Source organism: Camelina sativa, chromosome 7, assembly GCF_030686135.1.
Source record: "Camelina sativa cultivar CO46 ecotype springtype chromosome 7, ASM3068613v1".
Taxonomy (NCBI): Eukaryota; Viridiplantae; Streptophyta; class Magnoliopsida; order Brassicales; family Brassicaceae; genus Camelina; species Camelina sativa.
This window is the reverse complement of record NC_141886.1, coordinates 10,066,636-10,090,008: the sequence shown is the minus strand read 5'-3', so window position 1 is coordinate 10,090,008 and position 23,373 is coordinate 10,066,636. Positions and strand designations below refer to the sequence as shown.

Below are 23,373 nucleotides of genomic sequence, written 5' to 3'. Positions count from 1 at the left end.
ATAACCACAATGATTAGTCCATCCCATGAATCCATCCTCAGGACCTCCTTTGTTTATTGAAATCTTAGTCTTAATCCTGTTGCTTGCTTGTTGTTTGATTGGATTTAGCATTACTCTGTTTTTATTGCATTGCTCTGTTTCTGCGTCTAGTCTAGCTCGACCACCCACTCGACCTACACTCGGTCGAGTGCTGCTCGAGTTCATCCCCAGAACTCTGTGTCTATGATTTGTGTTTGTCTTGTTTCATTCCTGTTTCATTCCAGTTGCATACATTTAGTTTTCAGTTCATTAATTATCTTGCATTAGTTCATTAGTAGTAGTCTCTGTTTCTGTTCTTGCTTTATCACTGTTTCAATCATTCAGTTTCATTTGCATCTAGTTGTTAGTTCTTGTAGTTTATTTTCTGCATTTTACATTTTCTTCCTAGGATTGTTAGTGACAAACAATCTTTACATTTGTCTTAACTTAGATTCATATGCATATCTTAATTGTTCACAAACACTCATTTAGGATTGATACCTCTTGTACTGCAATAGCATAAGGGGAATTGAAACACTCATCCATCATTCCATTCATATCTCACCATTGCATACATCATCATTCACACCACAAAATAAACTTGTTCCAATTTGGCGCCGTTGCCCATTTGAGTGTGTTTTTGTGACATTCAATTTGCTGTTAATTTCATATGCCAACGGATGCACGAACCAACGGTCTTTGACTTTGGTCTTCTCAAACGAATACTTTGATACATCAAGGGCATTATAAACATGGGCTTATATCTAAGAAGAAGCTCTAACTTGTCACCCTCAGCTTTATGTGATAGTGATCATGTCGGATATAAGAAGACTCGACGTTCCACAACCGGATTCTGTATACTTCTTGGTCCTAATCTGATTAGTTGGTCAGCAAGAAGACAAGAAACAGTCTCAAACTCGTCAACAGAGGCTGAATACAGAGCTCTAACAGCTACTGCTCATGAGATCACCTGGCTTTCATTTCTTCTTCATGACTTGAGAATATCACAACAGTTTCATACTCTGCTCCAATGCAACAACCTCTCTATAGTGTATTTAAGTGTGAATTCAAGGGAGCAAGTAGTGTTGGGACACATTGAAACACAACATGTACCTGCAAAACTTCAACTGGCTGATATTTTCACAAAGTCTTTACCAAAGAGGGAGTTCGAGGATCTCTGAACCAAACTTGGTGTTGGTGATTCACCCACCACAAGTTTGAGGGGGAATATAAGTGATATATGTGAGATGGGCCACAAAACAGTCCAACAAGGAGGAAGCCCATTGAAGCCTATTCAACACTCTCAAGTGAAGACAAGGTTTACTGTACCTGCAACTCATCTGCTCAATAACAAATTTGGTGTCTTGCAAGATAAAGATGATGACTAGCTCTCCACAGCTGTCACAATGACTCATCTTATTCTAGATTGTTCCTTCTGCCTCTATATAAGTCATTGTATTCCAAGAGTGTAACATAATCTAAGATTATAATAAAAAATCAAAATCTCTCAAAGTTCTCATTTTATCTTCATCATTAAGGGATTGAATGGTAAAGGACGTACATCCATCTAAGAATTAACAATTAAGAAACAATATAGCAAAACACAATGTTTTAAATACTTTGCTTATAAGAATTAACAAAACACCGAAAAAAAAAACACAAAATTAACTTAAACATTCTAACCATCACCCTATAATATTCTTTGTATTTTCTATATTAATGACAGTTTTGCCTATGGTATATTATGAACAGCTAACACATGCTCTCTCATGCATTCTCTTCTCCACATGCACACATATTCTCTCATTCTCTCTTCTCCTTTCTCTTTCTTTCTTTATTTTTTTCATTTTCTTATTTTCAAGTTCTGACACCCCGGTTTCAGAGATTTGCGGAGAAATTTAAAATAATTGATTCGACTATCTATGTCACCAAAGTACACTTATCTTATCGGTTAAAGATTCTGAGAGAACTCTTAAATTAAACGTACTTATGCTGGAGTAATTTCAGGATGGGTGATCTTCCGGGAAGTGATTGTTAGAACTGTGCGAGTGAGGACAAAACACAGAGAAAAATTATTTAGTAATCTATAAGGATGTTAAACAAGTCTTTAAAACCTTCCAGACGTAGCAAACCGACCGTCAGATATGAGTGAACTCATGGGCCAGGAGTAAACGTTGGGCGCACAAAATATATGAGTCCATGGACCGGGAATAAACATAAGACCCACTAAAAAATATGGTAGTCGGAGCGTTGCACAAGTTATCAATGTTTTTGCATTAAATTCTTTTAGTTTATAGGAATTTCGTTTGTCTGGAGGGACCTTGTTTAAGGGAATCATATTTGGTATTCTCTTCGGTGCTATGAGCATTTGAAGATAGAATACCTAAAACGGTGTTCATATGATATATACCTTGTTAAAAAATGGCCACCGTTAGTTTTTTTTAGAATATAAAATGACTAGGAATATGCTTTTGCTACCGTTAAATTTAGAACCTAAAATTAAAAATATCGTCTATCAAATTTCTTTGATTCAAGTTGCTGTTTATAAAGTAAATGATTTTCTGAAACACAAATAAGTAAATAAAGCAAAGAGAATGTGAAAAATAAATAAAGACAAAAGAAGAATATGGAACTTTTGACACATGATGTTCATATTTTTTTGGACAAAGTGACACATGATGTTCAAGAACTATAAAACATAACGATGAATGATTCCATTAAGCATCATCAACCTTTACAATGACCCAGCGGAGAGCCACAGAGACAGTCGTTGATGGCAAACGCACTCTTTGGGAACTTCGTCGCCGGAAGTTTTCCACAAAGATGGTTTTGACTTAAGTTTAGTATCTTCAATCCAGCCACCCTAGCCGGCACTTTCCCGAAAACTAAGTTCCTTGACAGATCAAGCGTCTCAAGCGTCTTGGAGAAACTTAGCTTCCCCAAATCGAATCGGAGTTTGTTCCCAGACATCCGAAATTCCCGTAGTTGCCTTTCTTCCTTCAAGAACCTCACCGGACTCCCTGAGATATCATTGTCCGAAAGATCGATGGAATCGTAGAGATCAGTTTGCCTTGTTTTCCAATCGTCTAAACTCATCTTGATTCCGCATTTAGCCAGCTTCAAAGAGCTGAGTAACGACGCCGAGGTCACCCATTCCGGGATCGTTTCCATGTGAAACTTGTTGTACGATAGATCTAGACTTAATAAGTCATTCTTCACGTCCAAAACAGGGAATGGATCAGTTAGAAGATTGTGAGAGAGATTGATATTAGCAATTTTAGTCAGCTTGGCCAAACTCTTCGGCACGGATCCGGAGAACCGGTTCTTGGAGAGATCTAGTGTGTCGAGCGCCATGAATCTTGATAAATAGCTAGGTATCGACCCCGAGAGATTGTTCTGACCTAGCTCGAGGAACGCAAGAACCGGTGCGAGCGATGCGAACGACGGAGGGAGCTTACCTGATAATCTGTTGCGGGAGAGAGTGAGGATTCGGAGCTTACTCATGGATTTGAAAATATCCGGGATGGTTCCAGAGAGACGGTTTCCTTCGAGATTCAGATTCGACATGAGCTTGAGATTAGCAATACCTAACGGTATGGTTCCGGTTAAGAGATTACCACCGAGGTTGAGGTAGTTTAACCGAGTTAATTTGGATATAGAACTCGGGATTGAACCGCTGAATTGGTTTCCTTTAACGGTTAACGTATCTAAGCGGTTTAGCGCGCCAATGTTGGCCGGAAGAGGACCAGAGAGACGTAAATTCTCGAGGTACACGTACTTTATATGTGGTAATCGGAACAGAAATGAGGGAAAGGGTCCAGTGATGTTTTTGAGATTGATAAAGACGATCCCTTCCAAATGCTGGAGTTTAGACAGTGACGGGGAGATTGTACCGGAGAGAAAGAGTCCAGCATCATTAGACTCTATGCGGATAGTGAGTACGGCAACGCGGTTGTTGTTAGGACAATTGACACCTTCCCAGGAGCAGCAATTAGTACTTTTGTTCCAGGTGCTTAGGATATCAGAAGGATCTTTGGTTATAGCTGATTTAAAAGCTAAAAGACCTGTCTCATCATCAGGATGACACATGGCAGCTGTGGTAAGAGTCAAAAACCGGAGAAAGATTACGGCGGTGAGTAAGAAGAGATGGTGGAAGAAACAAGATTTCATGGTAGTACTGTACTTTTTGTAGTGAAGTTGAGAGAAGCAATACGCATACTGATGATAAGTAATAATCGAAAGAAAGATTCGAGTCGACGACCTATTTATTAACAAGCAATTAGTCAAAGTTACCTGTTTGGACCAATCCATTTGCGTGTGGCGATATAGTGTAAGATTATTATTAAATGACAGAACAAAACGTGACACAAATAGACTCGATGTTGTTTTTGAAATAAAAAGGGTTCTTTTGAATTATTTAAGATATGAGGGATGTGAAAAATTGACCGTTGCAGGTTATAGTTTATTTGTTCACATGTTGCTGAAACTTTGTAGAAAAAAGTATTCTTAATTAGTAGTCGACTTCGGTGGTAAGATAAGTAATAATCCCATTAAAATGGAACTAATATAATGGGACATCATTTGACATGTGGGAAAGGAAATACAAATGAGAATGCAAAAAGGTTTCGCTAGAGCCTAGAAGTTCAATATATAAGAGCATCATTAGCGCGTTGGCTTCCCCGTTACTCAAAAAAAAAAGAAATTAATATTTTATTATGTAACCTAATAAAAAAGTGACATATGTAGCATTAAGCTAAGAAGCGTTTCTACCGAGAGAATTTTGAGAACGGTTCTTTATATTTCTCTCTCCTTCTTATATTTTTTTATTAATTTTTAATAAAAAAATTTAGTTGAGCAATGGCTTGAGCAACTACCGCTAACGATGGTCTAAATAAAAACGAGGGTAAAGCGACAGAGAAAGGAAGAATGAATATTAAAACGCAAATTCATGATGTAGAATTGTAGATAATGGCAAGGTTTCTCACCAAGGTTGTGTGCCATTAAGTCAGAAAAGTAGATTTGACAGGTAAATGGAAAAACGGTAAAAATCAATCCAAATAATTTGTCAAACGCTTTCTCATAGCTAAACTTTAGTACCCGGTAAAAATCAACTTAACCCATCCAAAAATTTAAATTTTAAATCTGAACTATGTGAATTTTGCCGATTTCAACATCTATTTAAATGGTGTTAAACGGTATTAATAAACAGATTAACGGTACTGAGTCAGATAACACCGTTGTAAACACATGAAATTAAAATCAGTCAAAACGACGTCGTTTGAAGTAAAAATAATATTAATGGTTACAAGATGGAATCAAACCAGCGGAGCATTTTGTTTTTTGTTTTTTTTTTTTGGCAAACACCAGCGGAGCATAAGCCACCAAAATTACGCTTAAATATATCATATTTTCATTTGTCTCTTCTTCTTCTCTTTCCCTTTTTTGCTTCCCATGGGGACGGAGACCAGCTGCGGGGACGAAAGCTCTAGAATACAAAAATCAAATTGGAAAAGAAGCCTCTGTTAACCCAAGTAAAGCTTTTGAATGCACGAAGCCTCTGTTAACCCAAGTACCTCCAATAACAATCATGCTAAGAACAATTTGCTTTATGTTCTGCCTTTAAACTTATCCATATCAATTTGAATCATAAATTGGCAAATCATAATCGAAATTAAAAAGGTTGTCTCTACTCGTAATTTGAAAACGACACAAGGTCAATTGCCTCCACGAAGATAAACCAAGCACTTCTCGCCGGAGTCCACAGATCCGGAAATTCCTCGGCATAGTAGAAGAATAAACGACGTTAAATGAACAATGCGGACGGTTCGCTAAAGGAAGTGATGCTTGTGAGAACAAAAGAGAGATGATTGCAGGCAGAGAGGAGAGGAGAGACGAAGATGAAAAGCCCGACAAGTCTATTGCTCTACAGATAAATCTGTTTAATAATGTATCCTACAAAACAAAACACAATAAGTTAGTGGTTATAGCAGAAAAGCTAATTTTATTCAGGCATCGTCCACCTGAGTTCAAACCCTACTACATGTGATTTTGCACTATTTAAAAACGAAACGATGTCGTATGGAATTTTTTACCATGTGTTTGCCACGGTATTATCTGACTCAGCACCGTTAACCCGCTAATTAACATTGTTTAAACAGATGTTGAAATCGGCCAATTTCACATAGTTTAGGTTTAAAATTTAAACTTTTGGATAGTTTAGGTTAATTTTTACCGGGTACTAAATTTTAAGTATAAAAAAGCGTTTGACAAATAGTTTGGGTTGATTTTTGCCGTATTCCCACGCCTAAACTCATACTTTAAGAAAGGTTTATACACCAATATGCCATAGGTTTAAAAATGCTTGGGAGATAATCAAAAACATGTAGAGAATTTGTGTAATCTATTTCCAGAGATTCTGAAGATAATTGGCCTCGGGAATGTAGGTCATTCTTATTCAAAAATAAACTTTCTCTTTTATGTTTTTTATTTTTTATTTTTTAACAACTTTAACTCAATGTGTAACTAAAATAATGTAACTATTTCTTCTATATAGAGTACAATATTATTCTATTTCATTTAATATATATATTTATATTCTATTAATTTATTCCTCATGTAATCTAATTTTAGCATGCGCTTAATTCGATAGTTTTGGTTCTCTATATTGTATCCCTTAGGATATGGTATCATTTATTCGGAAATTGTTAAAATCAGCATGTTACGTTTCATATGTTGTATATTTCTTAGGAAACAATTTGTTTCAAACTTTTTGTTTTATTCTATTTTATTTCATTTTATATGTTCTGTTTATAAACATTTTTGATTTTTTATTATTTTTTCGTTTAACATAGATTTCTACAAAATAGTATAGTATAACATTCTATTCATATAGATTCTATATAGTATTATTTGTATCTAAACACTATTTGCTCTTATAATGTTTTTACATCCGATTTTATATATTCAAATAATGTTTTATGCAGAAAAAAATTACATTTTTTAAAGATAATTTTGAATCATTTTTAAAACATACATCAAATCCAAAAGAATTTGATGGGGTGTGAAAATTTTTAATTAAAAAAAACACACTAAAATGCTAATTTCCCATACTCTCTTAATATTTTTCAATGCTATATTTTTAATCAGATTAGTGATTTTCGTTATACATCAAATTAGCCAATACTTTGCTTATAAGAAGAATTAGATTAGGACCGCGGTACACCGTGGGACAAATTATTTATAACTAAAAATATTTAAATTATAAGTTGTATTTGTTTCTTAAATATGTTATAATTATATAATAATTAATAATTTAATGGTTTAAAGTTTAAACCATATAATACTGCAATATAATTTATTTTTTACATAATATTTATTAATCAATTTAATTAGTTATGTCTATTCTCGGATACCGATAGTGTTAACAAAATAATGAAATGATGTTTTACCCGTTTAACACCAAATTAATGATATTTTAAATTTATATAAATATCGACAAAACCTGTCCCGCTATATTGGCGCTTCTTATAAAGTTTAAATATTTATAATACTTGGAATTCTTAAAACGGTTGAGTATTTCTCATATTTGAAATTTCGTAAAAGTTTAAATATATTATTAATATTTTAAAGGTCTTCTAACTTTTTTTAATAGTTGAAATATTAATAATATTTAAACTTTTTATAAAGTTTAAATATTTATAATATTTGAAACTTCTTAAACATTTAAATATTATTAATATTTTATAAATTTTATAAAGTTTAACTTTCAAAAAAAAGTATAAATATTTATAATATTTATACTTTTTATAAAATATAAATATTTATAATATTTAACTTTTTAAAAGTAAATTTTTATAACATTTTTTTTAAAATCTTTGAAATAAAGAACTGAAATAAACTAAATAAAAGTTTTTTAAGTTTGAATGCCTGATAACTTAAGTTTTCTACTCATTTGTATTATGAATCATTTTGGTCTCTTTTATAGTATAACTCTGAACTATTGCCCAATTTTTTAGGCGATGTGGGATATTGTACCCGTACTTTTTATTCATCTATTGAGTAATGTATGTCCGTTTTTAGAAATTTGTATTACATCTTATGCAGGAAAAAATCACAATTTTTATTAACTAAATGTATTATAGAATAATTCAAGATAATTTAAATAAAATTCAAATAAAAATGAAAAGGAATCATATATTTATGTTTGAATGAGGTAGAAAGATTTCTTTATTTTTTAAAATCTTACCTATAATTAATTTTAAATTTTTTGGTAACTAATATTAAAGTCAATGCATTAAATGTAAAAACTTTATAAAAAATATTTTTGAGCAGCTGCAAAAATACTAGTATAGATTAACAAACACAAAAAAAAAAAACACAACACACAATATTCGTCTAACCTTGTCATTTCTTAGAAATACACAAGACCTTGAGGCCTCAGTGCTCATTTCTAGAAGTTGTTTTACAACCACTACCAACATTTCATTTGGTACTTTCTGCATTCAAAAATGTTAACAAGCACTATCAGTGTTTGTGCATATCCTTGTGACCAACTTATGAAACTAAGTGGTTTTCACTTGAAGAAGAGTTGCCATGTTGGTCCAGACCAGGGATCAATTTCCCTCAAATGCAAAAATGCTATTCATTTCTATTTGGCCAGGGGCTTTCACATGGTCTTTCCCGGACTCTGGGGGATTACGGGCCTCGACCCCGAACCTCCTAGTTAAAAAAAAATCTTAAAATATGAAATAATTAATTATAATTCAGAGAATATGTTAACGAACCTCAGCTAGTTTGGGTTCAGTGGTTGAATGAAGGTAATGAGTGACTCTCTCCCTCTCCCTTCTTTAGATACTCCTCAGCCTGCTATATAAAATGACTGACATTAATACATATAACCACAAGAAAACACAGTCCCCGAATATGATATAACAGGATCGGAGGACATGCCTTTAGCATGTAATCAGGACAAGAATCCTCCTGGATCCACATTGACGCCTCGAGAGAATAGTAAGAAGCAGTATGTTGAAGCAAGAGGCTTTCAAAATCCTCTTCATATTTTTCCATAGTTCCCATCCCATTCTCCACATAGACATCTAATACGTTATTTTACTAGTTCCCTATCAATCTGTTCGCCCTCACGTTCCTTACGACTCTGGCAAACACACAAATTTTGTTAGATACAAAAATCAATAATCAGGCTGGACCAGAACTTTTTTCATTGTAGTTACTACTTACAAGTGCTGTTACAGCTTTTGCGGCCATGGAATGCATGCATCTCATGAACCTAAGGTAAATAATTGCATGGACGGTTACAAAAAAAGTTCTGAGACTGTGAGAAATTATAACCTATATATTGGAATTTGCTTGACAAACCAGGTCGTGGAAGCATGTCAAACCAACTTCTCTCAGTGTTGGAGTGCCTCTCCCCAAGCAACGTTCAATATAATAAAAGAATCTGACGAACCATCTAACCATAACATTATGGTTATTCCACCTCTTAACAAGCTCTCTTAGCACTTAGCAGACATTGATCATGCTTCTCCCTTAAAGACGGCAACACCAAAACCACACATAAAAGAAATTTAAATGTTTACCTTTAAGTTTGAAAAACGTACATGAAAAACTTTGGTACCTACTAACCATATAATCTTCAATTACGTGACGATACTTATCATACAGCTGGTGTGACGTGTGAGTAATCACGACGTTGTTTGCACATTGTATAGATAGTCATGTAAATTTATAGAAGTAATCATTGTCATAGGTACACGACTAGAAATGTTAACAAAAAACATTACATAAGACCACAAACATTACGTAGGTCCAGGCCAGGGATCGATTCCCTCCAAACGCAAAATTGTTAGTCATTTCTACTTGGCCAGGGGTTTTCACCTGGTCTTCCCCGGGCCCTGGGGGATTATGGGCCTGGGCCCGAACCTCCTTGTAACTAAAAAAAAAAAAAAAAAAACATTACGTACGTTACAGACATGTAAAGTTTCATATATGTGCTCATCCTTCTAGAATCTGTGTCAAGATCTCTTATTTCAGATACTGTAATAAAGTAATAGACATGAGAAATTTAAGATTTTATGGACATCACGTTTGTGTTCTAATCAATAGTTGTCTATCTTTGTCCCAAATAAAACCTTAGGATAATCGGATTTACAAATGAATAAGATGGAAGGTAGGTAGGTAGAGTTTACCTCGAAGCTTCTCCAGCTCTAATTTCAAAAGATTGAAGAGTCTTGTTTTTTTTTTTTTTTTGTATGGGTTCTTGTGGGAACTGAACCTTTGATTAGTCCTGGACAAAAAGAAACAAACAGTGTGAGCTAGGCTAAGATGAGAAGAAGAAGAGTCACTGAGCTGAGAAGAGCAAAGCATATATGATAAGAGTCAACGACGAAGACGCGTCGAAAGAGACAGAGGTGCTGAAGCACAAAAAGACAGGATCTCTTGGTAATACAGTAGTTTTTGTTAAATTTTGTTAGTTTCCATTTTAACACTCAAACAAGCCATACTATATTTGGGATATATAGTATATATGTAGTATGTGTATATTTGTAATGAATTTTCATATTTTTTTTAAAACTGAATTTGGATATTTTTGTAGGAAAATAGAAATGAGCGAGTCTAAGAGGGGTTATTGGTTCTATGATTTTAATGGATTTGGAAATGCAAACAGAAATCATGTGCTATTCAATCATTGATTTTAAAATACTTATCAAAATCATGTGTTATTGGTTCTATGATTTACAAATACTTGTTAAAATCTTATGTTATTCATTTAATGATTTGTTTTTGGATTTCAAAATCCACATTATGTTTTAAATGGATTTGAATGGATTTGAAAGTGTAAAATAGAAGGACTCAAATCCAAAGATAAAACATGTTATTTCAAAATCCATGTCTTTTGATTTTAAGAATTTACAATTCCACTAGGATCGTATCCGCGCTATAACGCGGGGGAATGTTTACAAATATATGCAATTTATAACAAATTAAAATATATTATAATTTACAGATTGAAATATATATATATATATATATTATATTTTATTTTAGTATAGTACATATAATTATGGTGAAATAGTGGAAGAGAAATAAACAAATAAAGAATGATAATATACTGAGTTTTCATATAATAAAATATATGAAAAACAAAAAATTATCATAAATTTGGAATAAAAAAGAAAAAAAATAATGAGTAAATGATATTAATGTATAAAATAAATACATGTAAATATTTTGCAAATAATTAAGTTTGAGATATACTTTTAAAAATGATCAGTATAAATACATGAAAATACATATTCTTGGTTAATTACGTATATACGTAATGGACTAAATATATTAAGTCTATGTAAACTATGTGGAGTTTTTACAATATTAACATGCAGCTAATATACTTCTCAAAGTGTTGTATAATGCATACATCATGAGAACAAATGTCCATATATAAAAGAGGTGATCTTTTACATGTAATGCTGTCTCATCAACTCACCTTCACATATTTTCTACTTATCTGCTTCTCTTCTACTCAGCCCGGCTCTAGACATGTGCTAGGTGTGCCATAGCACCGAGTCTTTTCATTATTTTGGTTTTTTTGGTTAATAATAGGGTCCAAAAATTTTTTTTACCAAAAATACATAGGGGAAAAGGCCAATTTTTTATATAGCTCAGGACCTTTAGTATGTTGAGAGTGTTATATTGAAACTTTCTCAAATCTTCTCCATATTTTTGCAGTTCAATAGTGATGCACCTTTGTGGAAAAGAACCACCGAACCCAAATGTGAAGTCACATTAATACAACTGTACCAGCATAAGAGAATCCAAAATATAACTTTATTATCACATGAAGATTTAGAATTTCTTGGCTAATCTACCACCACCAATCTTATAATCTTCACAAACAAAAACCAAAGATCATAAAGATCAGATTGTTCTACAAATTATTTAAGCAGTTACACTTATACATTTTGTTGCAAGTCGTCGTCTCTCGTTGATATATCTGCGTTTCTTAAGTTTTTATCACTTTAGAAGCATACTAAAGGAAGTGTGTTATGGCCAAGAGCTTGGATAATTTTATTAGTCAATGAAAAAGAAAAGAAACATTGAACTTACTTGATGCTGTAGATCCTTCATGTTGAAGATGAGAGACTTTATCTCTACTTCTCTCCTGAGAAGATGTTGGACTTGTGATTGTTGAAGCTGGCTCTTGAAAAGAACCTTTAAAGCAGCAATTTGATTTATCAGTGTCATATTTTCGTAAGTGTGTGAGATTGGTAAATAAAAACAGTGAACGATCTTAAACAGATTTTCTAGAACTAATTAATCAACAAAAATATAAAATTCTGAAGATTAGTGATTGTTCTACAAAAGAGACTAATTGAATCAAAGGCATACTGACCCGCCAGGAAGACGTTCCCCTTCTTTTTACTAATATAGAGATATGGATTTAGAAATCACCTCTCCAATAAAGTGTTGAGAAAAAAATAAAAGTACGGAAGCAAGATCCCTTAAAACCGGAATTTAAGAAAGTAGTTAGCTTAAATTAGATATGTTTATATGTGGAAAAATGTATAGATAAGCTTTCATCTTTTGTTTTTAATTATTGAACACCATCAACTCTTTTCTACCATTGAGCATGAAGAAATCTTTTCAACTATCATTTACCGTTCTTACTATTGTCATCATATTTGTGCTAGGTTTGTATACACATTTCAAATTATTTTAATATATTGCATATAAACCACTATAATCATATCATTTTCTCTACAATAACAGTTCACCCAAGTTATAAAATGTATGAAAATTAGTTTTCACTACAGAAATAAAAAATATAGATTTTGGCTTCTTTTTCCTTTCTTCTAAAACCTCAAAATTCATAAAATTCTAAATTAAAAAATGCACCTACAGAACCAATCGCAAAATAGATTTCTAGAATTCTTTACCTATTTCGGTTCATTCTTTCATTTATAATATATGATCTTAATATATCATGAACAAGAAGCACTATTGTGATATAAATCAATTATTTCTATTTTTTATCATCAATTATTTTTGCTTCATTTATAAATAAATGTATCAAATGATCTTTTTTGTTTCATAAATATTTGCTCCGTAATTTTTTAATATAAATTTATTTGATATGTTAAAATTATTTTTTCTTATTATGTTTCTATTATATATGCAGTTCTCATAAGGTTATTAGTATAGTTTTATTGTAGATCTTTTATTATCATACAAAAAACTCCTCATAATATCTTTTCACTAGATGAAAAATATTGTTTTCACTCTCATTATCGAAACTGAAATTTATATGTTTTAAATGTTATGGTAACAGGAGTGGTAGGCATTAGGCAATGTGGAGCAGAAAAAAAGTAGACGATGTATTCCATTCAAAATTAACACAAAAACTGGATTTTGTCTTCCCAATGATTGCGACTCGGTGTGCAAAAAGAGGAGTAAAAGCTTAGGGGGGGCATGATTCTCAAGGTAAAAACCCTACAAAATGCTTCTGTTGTGGGTTTTGGCCTCCTGATTACTAATATCGCTACAAAATTATTTACAGTAAAAACTCATAGCATATTTATAATAAAAGTTAAAGATAAACATTTGTTTAAGGTTTGTGGCCTATTTGTTTTTTACTTGTAATCACACAGATAAAAACATGAATCAAATTTTGATATATATTGAGGGAGGTTTTATCTATCATTCAGGAAATTTTTTATAAAAAATTATATGAACCATTTATTTGTTACCTTTAAAATAACTGGTTCTTTTGTTCATTTTAATTCCTGTTCAAATCGATATACACTAACTCGGGTGAAGAAGAAGAACTATCATCAAATAACACTATGAACCACCACTGATATTCATGTTTTATCATTATATTTTTCTAGTGTTGTGATTTATGTTTGTAATATCATCAAAGGTAAAACTATTTGTAATATTGCCTGGAACTACAACCAAAAAAACGGGATAAGAATACCAATCTTCGTGAACTTATGATCAAATCTAACTCGTCTCGCCATGCAGAAGCCACAGTAGCACGTACATAAATCCAAACAGAGCAGGGTTTCAAGTTTGGGTTGTATGTTATATCCAATAACGAACCGAGTAACAAAACGGGTGTTAAATGGATACCCATGTTCACCAGCCTTATGCTAGAGAATGTTCGAGGTGAATACACATCTTATTGAATTTTCAGGGATGCATTTGGGGGGGGGGCTCAGTTATGGAGAGGCAAAATGCCAATAAATACGCGCTTTATTAGTTAATTTCTAATACTTGATAAATAGGAAATTTACAACTATATATCTACACAAATTAAACGATCCAAAAGTAATACTGTTATAATGCATTTAATTTGTTAATAAACCAAATTTTTCAAAGATTAGCAAACCCAAATTTAAGGTCAAGGAAATGAATCAATATAAATGATATATACATATACATATTTATATATTGGTGTACGAAAGTATATAAATTTTTTACAGATAAGATCAGTCAAATATTCAGCGGAATAGCAGACCATCTTTGTCAAGAAAAAAAAGAAAAAACGCAGACCATCTATTTTCATCGGACCATCTTTTACTATTTTCATCGGATATCATTGTTTTGAATATCTATTTTCATCGGATATCATTGTTTTGAATATATATACTCATATTTGAAACAATCCGATCCGTTTTTTTTTTTTAATAAATACAATATGTAATTAAGCATCCCATACTATTTAATTAAATCAACCCAATCCACAACTAATCATTAAACCAGTAATAGACATTATACACAACGGAAACATACAAATAATACCAAACCAATATAACATTAATACAATAACATTCCTAACCCTTCTATCCAACAACCTAACATGGATCTAACCAAGGTTCCAACAACATAACCATACATACCCAACATCACACAAATGAGGCCCTAGATCATCCTCCTCCTCATCGCCTTGATTCCACTGTCACACTTTTGCCTTTACCTGCACCGCAAACACAAATTGAGATGCATGAGTATTTAATAAACACTCAGTGAGGCTATACACACAAGCAACCGAGATACCAATGTTTAACAAACAACAAACAACACAACAAACCAGGAAACCGCAACAGACAAGTTGGTGTCGACCGACACTGACTCTAACATGGTGTCGACCGACACCAACTTGGTGTCGATCGACACCGACCCTGCAACCCGATCCGCACGAAGTTGAAAGTCGAAGAACCGCTTACCAAAACCTCCAAATCGTCTGAAACTCATCCAAAACTCCTGGAAACTCATAGAATCCCACATCCAGCCACAAAGACACAAGAATACAACACAAACAACAACAAGACAAGCAAAACAAAGGATTCTCAGGCTTAGATCAACCATGGTCATGCACTCACCTCTTTGCAGGAAGATTCTGACCCAACAATGACGAATCCAACCCTTAGAAGCCTTCTCCTTTGTTCCTAGCACGAGATCTCCACTCCACAGGAAACAGATCTCACCAAAACAGCTTGGAAATCTCACAATCTCTCCCAAACCTCAAGAACACTGTTTTCTCCTCTTTCTCTCTCTCTCAAGCGGCGTAAACGACTAAAGGCACAGCCTAGGTCGACTTTTCTCCTTAAACCAAACCGACCCAAATCGACAATTGAAATCAACTTGGTCAAACCAAAATTGATGGTGTCGATCGACACTCTTCTTAGTGTCGATCGACACCCACTCCCAATCCCCCAATTTGGTTCGCGGATGTTACATTATTACCAAGAGTCATATGAGAAAATAATTATTCGAAAATTTTAGAGTACCCAGTCCTAACTCCTACCTAGTATTTAGGGGCTTAGGGCATCCACAACGGTGAGATTTAAATTTGAGTCTCTTATAATTTTTAATCAATATATTATGTACTGTTTCTAATATAAGAACCTTTTAAATTCTAATTAAAATTATCCCCTCCAATGGTAGGATATAATTTTGAGTCTCTTGTTTTTAAAAAAATAAAAATAAAAATGTGTGAGTTACAACAAGAACAAAAGTTCTTCATTAATCAGCAATCCCAGTTTATAGCCAACAGTTTTAAAAATTACTATAAGAGGTTGTTTGTATATGAAATAAGTAGCACAAACAATATCATGGAGATGCAACATAAGAGAAAGATTAATGCATACTCATTAGATTAAACAATATGAATGCTGCAAGTTAAAGTGTGACCTTTGGAAGTGATACAAACGAACATAATACAGCTCCCACCCAAGGCTGTGTTGGTATCAATCTTAGTTTGACCCAAAGCTCACCATCAATCTCAAAATCCCGGACCCCAACTGGGACAGCTATAGGGATCATACCAAATTTTAACGAGAGCAATAACAACATGAAGTGAAATATATCTCATGAGATCTTTCAGTGAGTGGAAAACAATATCCAACTGAAACCAAGTAAGAGCAATCCCAACAGTTGATCAACTAACAAGTACACATGTACTACAACTAATTGGACATAAACATGCTTCTTCTTCAAGTCATCAATCACAGGCTGCAACAAACCAACAAGCCAATCTTCAATCCCAGCTCTATACACTTTCCAAAGCTTCCCCAAAACCATATTCTCCACAAAAACAAAGCATTTATTTTGGGATTATCAATTCACTCTGGAAAGAGTTACTATGCACAAAACCAAATCCTTTTGTATCCAACCATCCCCAACAAACAAAACATGAATTATAATGACCAATCTAAGCATTCGATATTTCAAAGATTCATGCTCAAATGAAAAAAGATTCAAACAAAATGTACATGAGTTTTCCAATTCCCAGAACATCTGACTGACAAAACCAAGTCGTTCAAAACAGGAAATTGCAATCAAGGTATGCAAAATTCGCACAAACAAGAAGAAGTGATCGCAACGTTACCATTGAGTGTACATATCGAGAACAACAATCTTATCACCGGCGGCTTTAACAATTGGCCAGAACGTATCCTTATCAACCTCCGTAACCTGGCCGACACTGACATTCACTGTTTCTAAGCTACACCTCGCCACATACGAACCGCACCTCTTCCCTGAATCTAAAACACCACCACCAGAACAGAACCCAATTCTCGTCGCGACAGCGCCGGGACTCAGGATCCGACAGTGCTACTTCACAGGGATAAATCCGCCGCCGGTAGATGAAGTCAGAGAGCATAGGAAAGCCGTAGGAGATGGAGCGATTGAGAGAGAGAGAGACATTGTTGAAGAAGAAGACGACGAAGCTCGAGTCCAAAACATTTAGTGTGATCTGATTCGCCTCCGCCGATTCCCATCTCCTGCGACCCCAATCTCCTCTGCTTCGATATCCTTTGATTCCAACTTCCACTGTCAACTCGCGAACTTCGATCGAAAGAGAGAGGGGAGAAGAAAGAAAAAGAAAAAAATCGACGAGAACGGTTTGTCCAACAAAAACGTGACACGTATGGTCTCTTATTATAAAATCCAGTCTACTAAATAAGAGGTCCTCTTATGTTTTTTCTTTTCTCTGATTTATTTTTTTTCTTTTTTTCTCACTTAAAACCCCTCTTATAACTCTCCCTTGGAGAAGGCCTTAGGCCAACAAATATGGTTCAGCACCAAATTTTAAGTTTTTTTTAAAAGCTTAGATTCCAATTCAAATTCATTGAAACAATGGATTATTGGGTATATATATGTCTTTAATTAATTTTGTTTATTAATTATTTCATCTTACTTCCCACAGAGGTAAAATTCCTAACATTTTTATATGATATATTTTTTTTGCATTGAAACTAGTAGAAATTACTTTCAGTAGATTTCTAAATTTTTATATTAACATAGTTATTTTATAAATATTTAATAAATTTGTATTAAGATTGATATTTTATGGGCAAACATGATCTTTTCAAAGTATACCAAGTCAACACAACCCATATTGTAAGTTACATTTGATTTGACAGGCAATATATAGAACTGTTCAAGTCAAGTCAAGGCGTGTGAAGGACGATTAGTCATCATGTTTGAGAACGATGCTTAACCACTTTGACTAGGAAAAACTGAATCCATTTACAACATCTTATATAAATTACTCATGTTGTCTTTGCATCACATATCATTTGATCACTTCAAAACAACTCCACAGCATTAATTACAGAAACACCCAAAAAAAAAAAAAACAGAACAAGTTATTATTAAAATGAAAGCAAACTCAAGAAATGGAGGTTTGTTTGCAATGATGGTTCTGGTTCTTGTTGTTTATTGCTTCTTCGAGAATATGGGTAAGCCTAAGTTTCCTCTCGTCCACGTATCATGTGTTAATTACATTTATCTTATTAACGTATTATATATATATATATTTTGTTTTTTTGCTGTCTCTAACGACTAAACTTAAATCTTTCATTGGTATTATATATTATTACATTAATCTTTAATAAAGACAATTTATCGTTATCTATAATAGCCAGGATCTCGGTCGAGGTTTCGCCTTATGAACCAGTTGGAAGTTATCTACCTGGAAGTTTATTTGCTCTCTACAACAAAGACAAGATGCTAAAACCGTTCCCATCTCATAACGAGTATCTCAAAAGATTCAATCTAGCCTCAGGTTTTTGTTTTAACTTAAGTATATAACCCAAAGAACTAGTAGTTTTTCAATCATCTTGTTATATACATGCTGATTCCATATGTTTTATGCAGTGGATGTTTGGCAAACAGTGAGAAGTAACTGTAGAGATGGTTTCATCACTTTGAGCATAAAATCAATGCATTTCTTCGTCTCAAAGCTTATGCAATTCAGATATTCAGTATCAACAGCAATTCCAACGACTCGCTCGTGGACTTCTCGGATTATCTTCTGGGTAACACTAACTCGATCAGTTTCGTCCATGGCCAACGACACAGCTCTATGATATTTTTTTCATCTTGATAGATAAAGTGTGGTTTGGTGATATGTATGTGAGCAGTGGCCAGTGAGCCTGAAGGCTGTAACAGTGAGGTGACATTAGAAAATGCTTGGAACTATAGAGGAAGACATATACTTGGTAGAATAGTATTTTGTCAATCAGATGCAAACTTGCAAAAATAAAAATAAAATTAACAATATATATTATTGGAAATTAAGAGTACTTCAGTTGGATAAGCTTTTCGATGGATTTATGCCAATTAATTGTGGACTAGGAGAAGAGAAAACTGCCCAGAAATAATATGGTATAAGTTGAATACTATTAATATGTGTATCCTATTTCTATCTAGATATATTTAAAAGGTGCATGAGGGCTTGTGTGGAAATATATATCAATCTTCGAATCAGTTGGATTTACAAATAGTGGAAGTAATTTTGTGGTTGTATATAAAATGATTTTGGTTCCGAAATATGACACAACAAAATATTTTGTTTTTTAACCACATTTTATGTGATACTTTTTCGAAACAGTTTTTTTTGAAAAAAAAAAGTCTTTGACCGTCTTTTTATCATCTTTTTGTTTATTATGTCTTTATTATGTTTCTTTCTCAAAGAAATATTTTGTGTCATCCCATTGCTCGTTAGTCGTTATAGCTAGCCCTAGCCTAGGGTTCAAATAATTATTTTAGGGACGTGTGATCCACACTTATAATCTACATGAGATTAGATTAACCATCCATGCTAAATACTAGATTACTACGTTTGAAATAAAGAAATTTGTACGTTTCTCATTTAATATGATTTATTTTTTAATTTTTTTAACACCTAATGTATGATTCAATATTAGAAAACTATATATATAAATTAAATATGCTTCTTGGTATCCGTATAAAGTACATTAAAAATGTTCTTGAATTTGGTTTTGTCGCCAAGGGATACATATTTTAAAACGTACAGTAAATGAATTTGTACAGTTTTTGTGTAATCAGCACGTATTGCTAAAACAAAAAGAAATCGATTTGTTCGTTCGGGTTCGGCTTCGGCACCATACAAGAGCATGACTGTTCAGTCAGAAGTTTTTCTTTTTTTGGTTTAAATTCATTCTGAAGTTGTTGGCAACTGGAACCAATGACGCGACACAATGTTGTTCTTTTATGTGTCACAACGATTTATTCACCAAACACAGCGATATATCACAAAAATCAACGCACAAAAGTTTTAATATCGTTTTAAACTCATCTAGCAACAAAATTTTAAGATCCAACAATAACTACGAAACAAGCACTAAAACAAATTGTTAATTTATCGCAGTAGTCAAACAAACATGCAAAAACTTCATCGATGATTAAACTACCTGATTTTACTTTGAAGGTTTTTTTTTTTTGGTTCAAAAGCAAATAATTGTTTATTTCCTCAAAAGTCTAACATTTTAAAATATGAACTAATTAAGCAAATAAACTCTCTTTGCTTATGTTCTAGATTGGACATGAGTTTACAAGCCTACATGAGTGGTTTGAAGAAATGCACAAAATTATATGGACTAGGCTTGAGCAGAATTACAGAACGGAATGGTTTTTTACGAAGTCAAACCAAAATTTACCAAAATGCACAATGTTTTTAATGGACTAGCTTTATTAGGGTGGGAAAAATTACTGCACTAGACGATTCTTTTTAACCAAACAAAACAAACCAAAATTCATAAAAAAGTTAATCTTTCCACTAAAAGTTATTAAAAGGTTAATCTTACCACTAAAATTTAATCATATTCTGCCCTGAATGTAGTTCTGGGCATTCGGGTTCCCGAACTCGATCAGGTTTGGGTTTTCGGGTTTACACCTATAGAATCCGATCAGGTTTTATATACTATCGGATCGGGTTCGGATCAGATTCGAGTTTGTTCGGGTATACTCAAAATCCGATAAATCTGATCAGATTTCGAAAACCCGATCAAATTTATACACCTAAAGTGAATATCAAACACTTAACCTGTAATTTAAGCAATTAAACTCAATGTCAAACCAAAAAAAAAAAAAAAATTCAAGTCTTCCAAAACATTCTACAAACAATAGAGAAATTCAAGTATTCCAAAATAAAGAGAAACTCAAGTAGACATCTTCCAAAACAACTTTATTTGATTCACTTATCCCATCATCAAATCAGGATTCTCAACTTCTTCCCTAAGATAAGTATCCAATTCATTTGTGTTTCTAACTCCAATCTTCCAAACCAGCGAATCATACTTATGGTCCACTGGGTTGTACCCATCAAACTCATCCTCCATGGAGTCAAATACTCGGTCTATTTGCCTCTCTTGAGTATTCTGAGTTGAGGACTAAGACTGAGAAAGTTCCTCTTTTGCTGCTGCATTGAATCTTGTAGTATACTCTTTATACATATCACAAATGATATTCATAACCGAATCATACAATGTCTTAGCTGTTAAACTCTCTTCTCCATATAGCTCCTCAAAACACAAATTTGCATACTGCATTTTCTTTCTCGGATCGAAAACACTGACAATTACTAACATCTTGTTGATGTTCTGCAGGCCATCCAAGTACTTGTCGAATTTGTCAAACATCTTTTTTGCATTTACTTTCACGTCATTATCAACACTATGACAAAGCAATCGAAGCTTTACTGCTATGTTAACTATCTCACCATAACACTTGAATGCATTCATAGTAGTAGAGGCGGATACAACCAATGTCGCATGATAGAAAACATTGAGAAACTTCACTAACCTTTCAGCTTTACGCCAATCATCTCTCTGAGGAGGTCCAATCCTTTTCACTCTATTATCAGTCTCTAAAAAATGATCATTATACAGCTTATCTTCAAACTCCATCCTATCAAATGCTCCTTTGAACTTTATTGCCCTAGTCAACATGAAAAATGCCGAATTCCATCTAGTGCAGAAATGTAGTGGCAAACTTCCCTTTGAAAACCTACCAGAATCTACTCTCAGCTGAAATAACTTCCTCCGATTTGGACACGATCTAACATATGAGATTCCATTGCGGACTGCAGTCACACTTTCATCAATTTCAGCCATACCGTCCTTCACTATCAAGTTAATGATATACCCAACACATCTCACATGCATAAAATCCCAATCTTGAACCAAATAATCTTCACTAATTAAAGAGAAAACAGACTGAAACTGACTCAGAGCACTAGTATTAGCAGTTGCATTATCCACAATAACAGTAATCACCTTTTCTATTCCCCATTCAGCTAGACATTTCAGAAGTGTATTGGCGATTGTTTTACTTCTATGATCTTCAACATGCTTGAATCCTATAATTAGCTTCTTTAAACGCCAACTCTTATCAATGTAGTGGGCAGTTATAACCATATAACTTGAACATGTGAATAAAAAAAACATTGATAAGTATCTTCACTAATTTAGTAAAAACATTGATAAGAATATATTGAAATTTTGATACAAAAAACAGTATCGGTTACAGAGGAAACCGTATATCAGTTGTCAGTGAGACTCTTTTCTTGGTAGTGAGAAACGGTTTTTTAAGAGTAGCCTTCCTCTCAACATACATCTTTACTATATATCTTCCTGCTGTCCTTCTTGAATGCGGCTTGTACAGGTACCTAAGTGGATTACATAAGAAAAAAATCGATTAAAATCATGTATATTAGAGTCATGTATATTAAAACAAGTCGCAAAAGAATATAGAAGCATCACCTTGTTGCAAAAGTGTTTAAGTGAAATTCCTTCTACAAACGACAATGGTAACTCCCCTATCACCACCATTTCATTCAATGCTTCTCTAAAAATATGCTCAGGCACTTTTCCAAACTGTAAATTTCCATCTTTATTAATAATCTGTTGACCTTCACTAGAATCTTGACATTCTTCCCATGCCTTGTATGCCTTGCAAATTTTTAGATGATTCCACAAGGTTTTTGTCCCTGATTTTGTTGGACAACTGAATTCCTTTCCACAATAGTTGCAATTACCTTTGTCACGATTGTCCTTCAATCTTATGAAATGTTACCATACATTTGATCTTGGGTTGAGAGTCTTTTGGGACTTAGATTCAGGTTGCTCAGACTCGGATCCGCTGTTACGTGTTTATTTGTTTTTCCCCTTTGATTAGACTCAGGTGTTAAAAACTCTTCTTCTTCGTGTATATCTCTCTCTTCATCATCAAAATTTGGAGATGATAAATCCATCTGCGCTTAAGCACATTCAAACCAAAACTCATCATTAAGAATCATCATCAAGCAAAGCTCGGCCAAAAATCAAGCAATGCATCATCATTAACAGTCAAAAATCAAGCAAAGCTTGATCACATCAAAGAAAAAAATTTCTGTATCTGTAGAAAAAGACAAATCAAAACCAAATTGTAACCAAATTGCTTCACACCAAAAGACAAACACTTCACCATCAGAATCTCCAACCATTAAAATCTCAAAACAAGAGCAAAGAACAAGAACATTCTGCT

At 33.4% G+C, this 23,373-nt stretch overlaps 2 protein-coding genes, 1 long non-coding RNA gene and 2 pseudogenes across 3 annotated transcripts; 2 read left to right on the top strand and 3 right to left on the bottom strand.

Annotated features, from left to right (window-relative positions):
* Window positions 1-2,594: 2,594 nt before the first annotated feature.
* LOC104700857 (uncharacterized) lies at window positions 2,595-4,249 on the bottom strand. Its single transcript, XM_010416453.3, has one exon. It carries the CDS (start codon window positions 4,186-4,188, stop codon window positions 2,746-2,748), a length of 1,443 nt encoding a protein of 480 aa, XP_010414755.1. The 5' UTR covers window positions 4,189-4,249; the 3' UTR covers window positions 2,595-2,745.
* Window positions 4,250-5,420: 1,171 nt separating this feature from the next.
* LOC104704502 (cullin-like protein 3) lies at window positions 5,421-12,279 on the bottom strand (annotated as a pseudogene).
* A 385-nt stretch (window positions 12,280-12,664) lies between these two features.
* LOC109125420 (defensin-like protein 147) lies at window positions 12,665-13,568 on the top strand (annotated as a pseudogene).
* A 1,169-nt stretch (window positions 13,569-14,737) lies between these two features.
* Window positions 14,738-17,540, bottom strand: LOC147941133 (uncharacterized). Its single transcript, XR_015562814.1, has 2 exons — window positions 16,928-17,540; window positions 14,738-15,013 (listed from the first exon to the last, which is right to left on the bottom strand). It is a non-coding gene; the product is annotated as an uncharacterized LOC147941133 (long non-coding RNA).
* Window positions 17,541-18,110: 570 nt separating this feature from the next.
* On the top strand, window positions 18,111-19,121 carry LOC104700855 (uncharacterized). Its single transcript, XM_010416452.3, has 3 exons — window positions 18,111-18,284; window positions 18,467-18,610; window positions 18,703-19,121. Exons 1-3 carry the CDS (start codon window positions 18,203-18,205, stop codon window positions 18,912-18,914), a joined length of 438 nt encoding a protein of 145 aa, XP_010414754.1. The 5' UTR covers window positions 18,111-18,202; the 3' UTR covers window positions 18,915-19,121.
* Window positions 19,122-23,373: the final 4,252 nt, after the last annotated feature.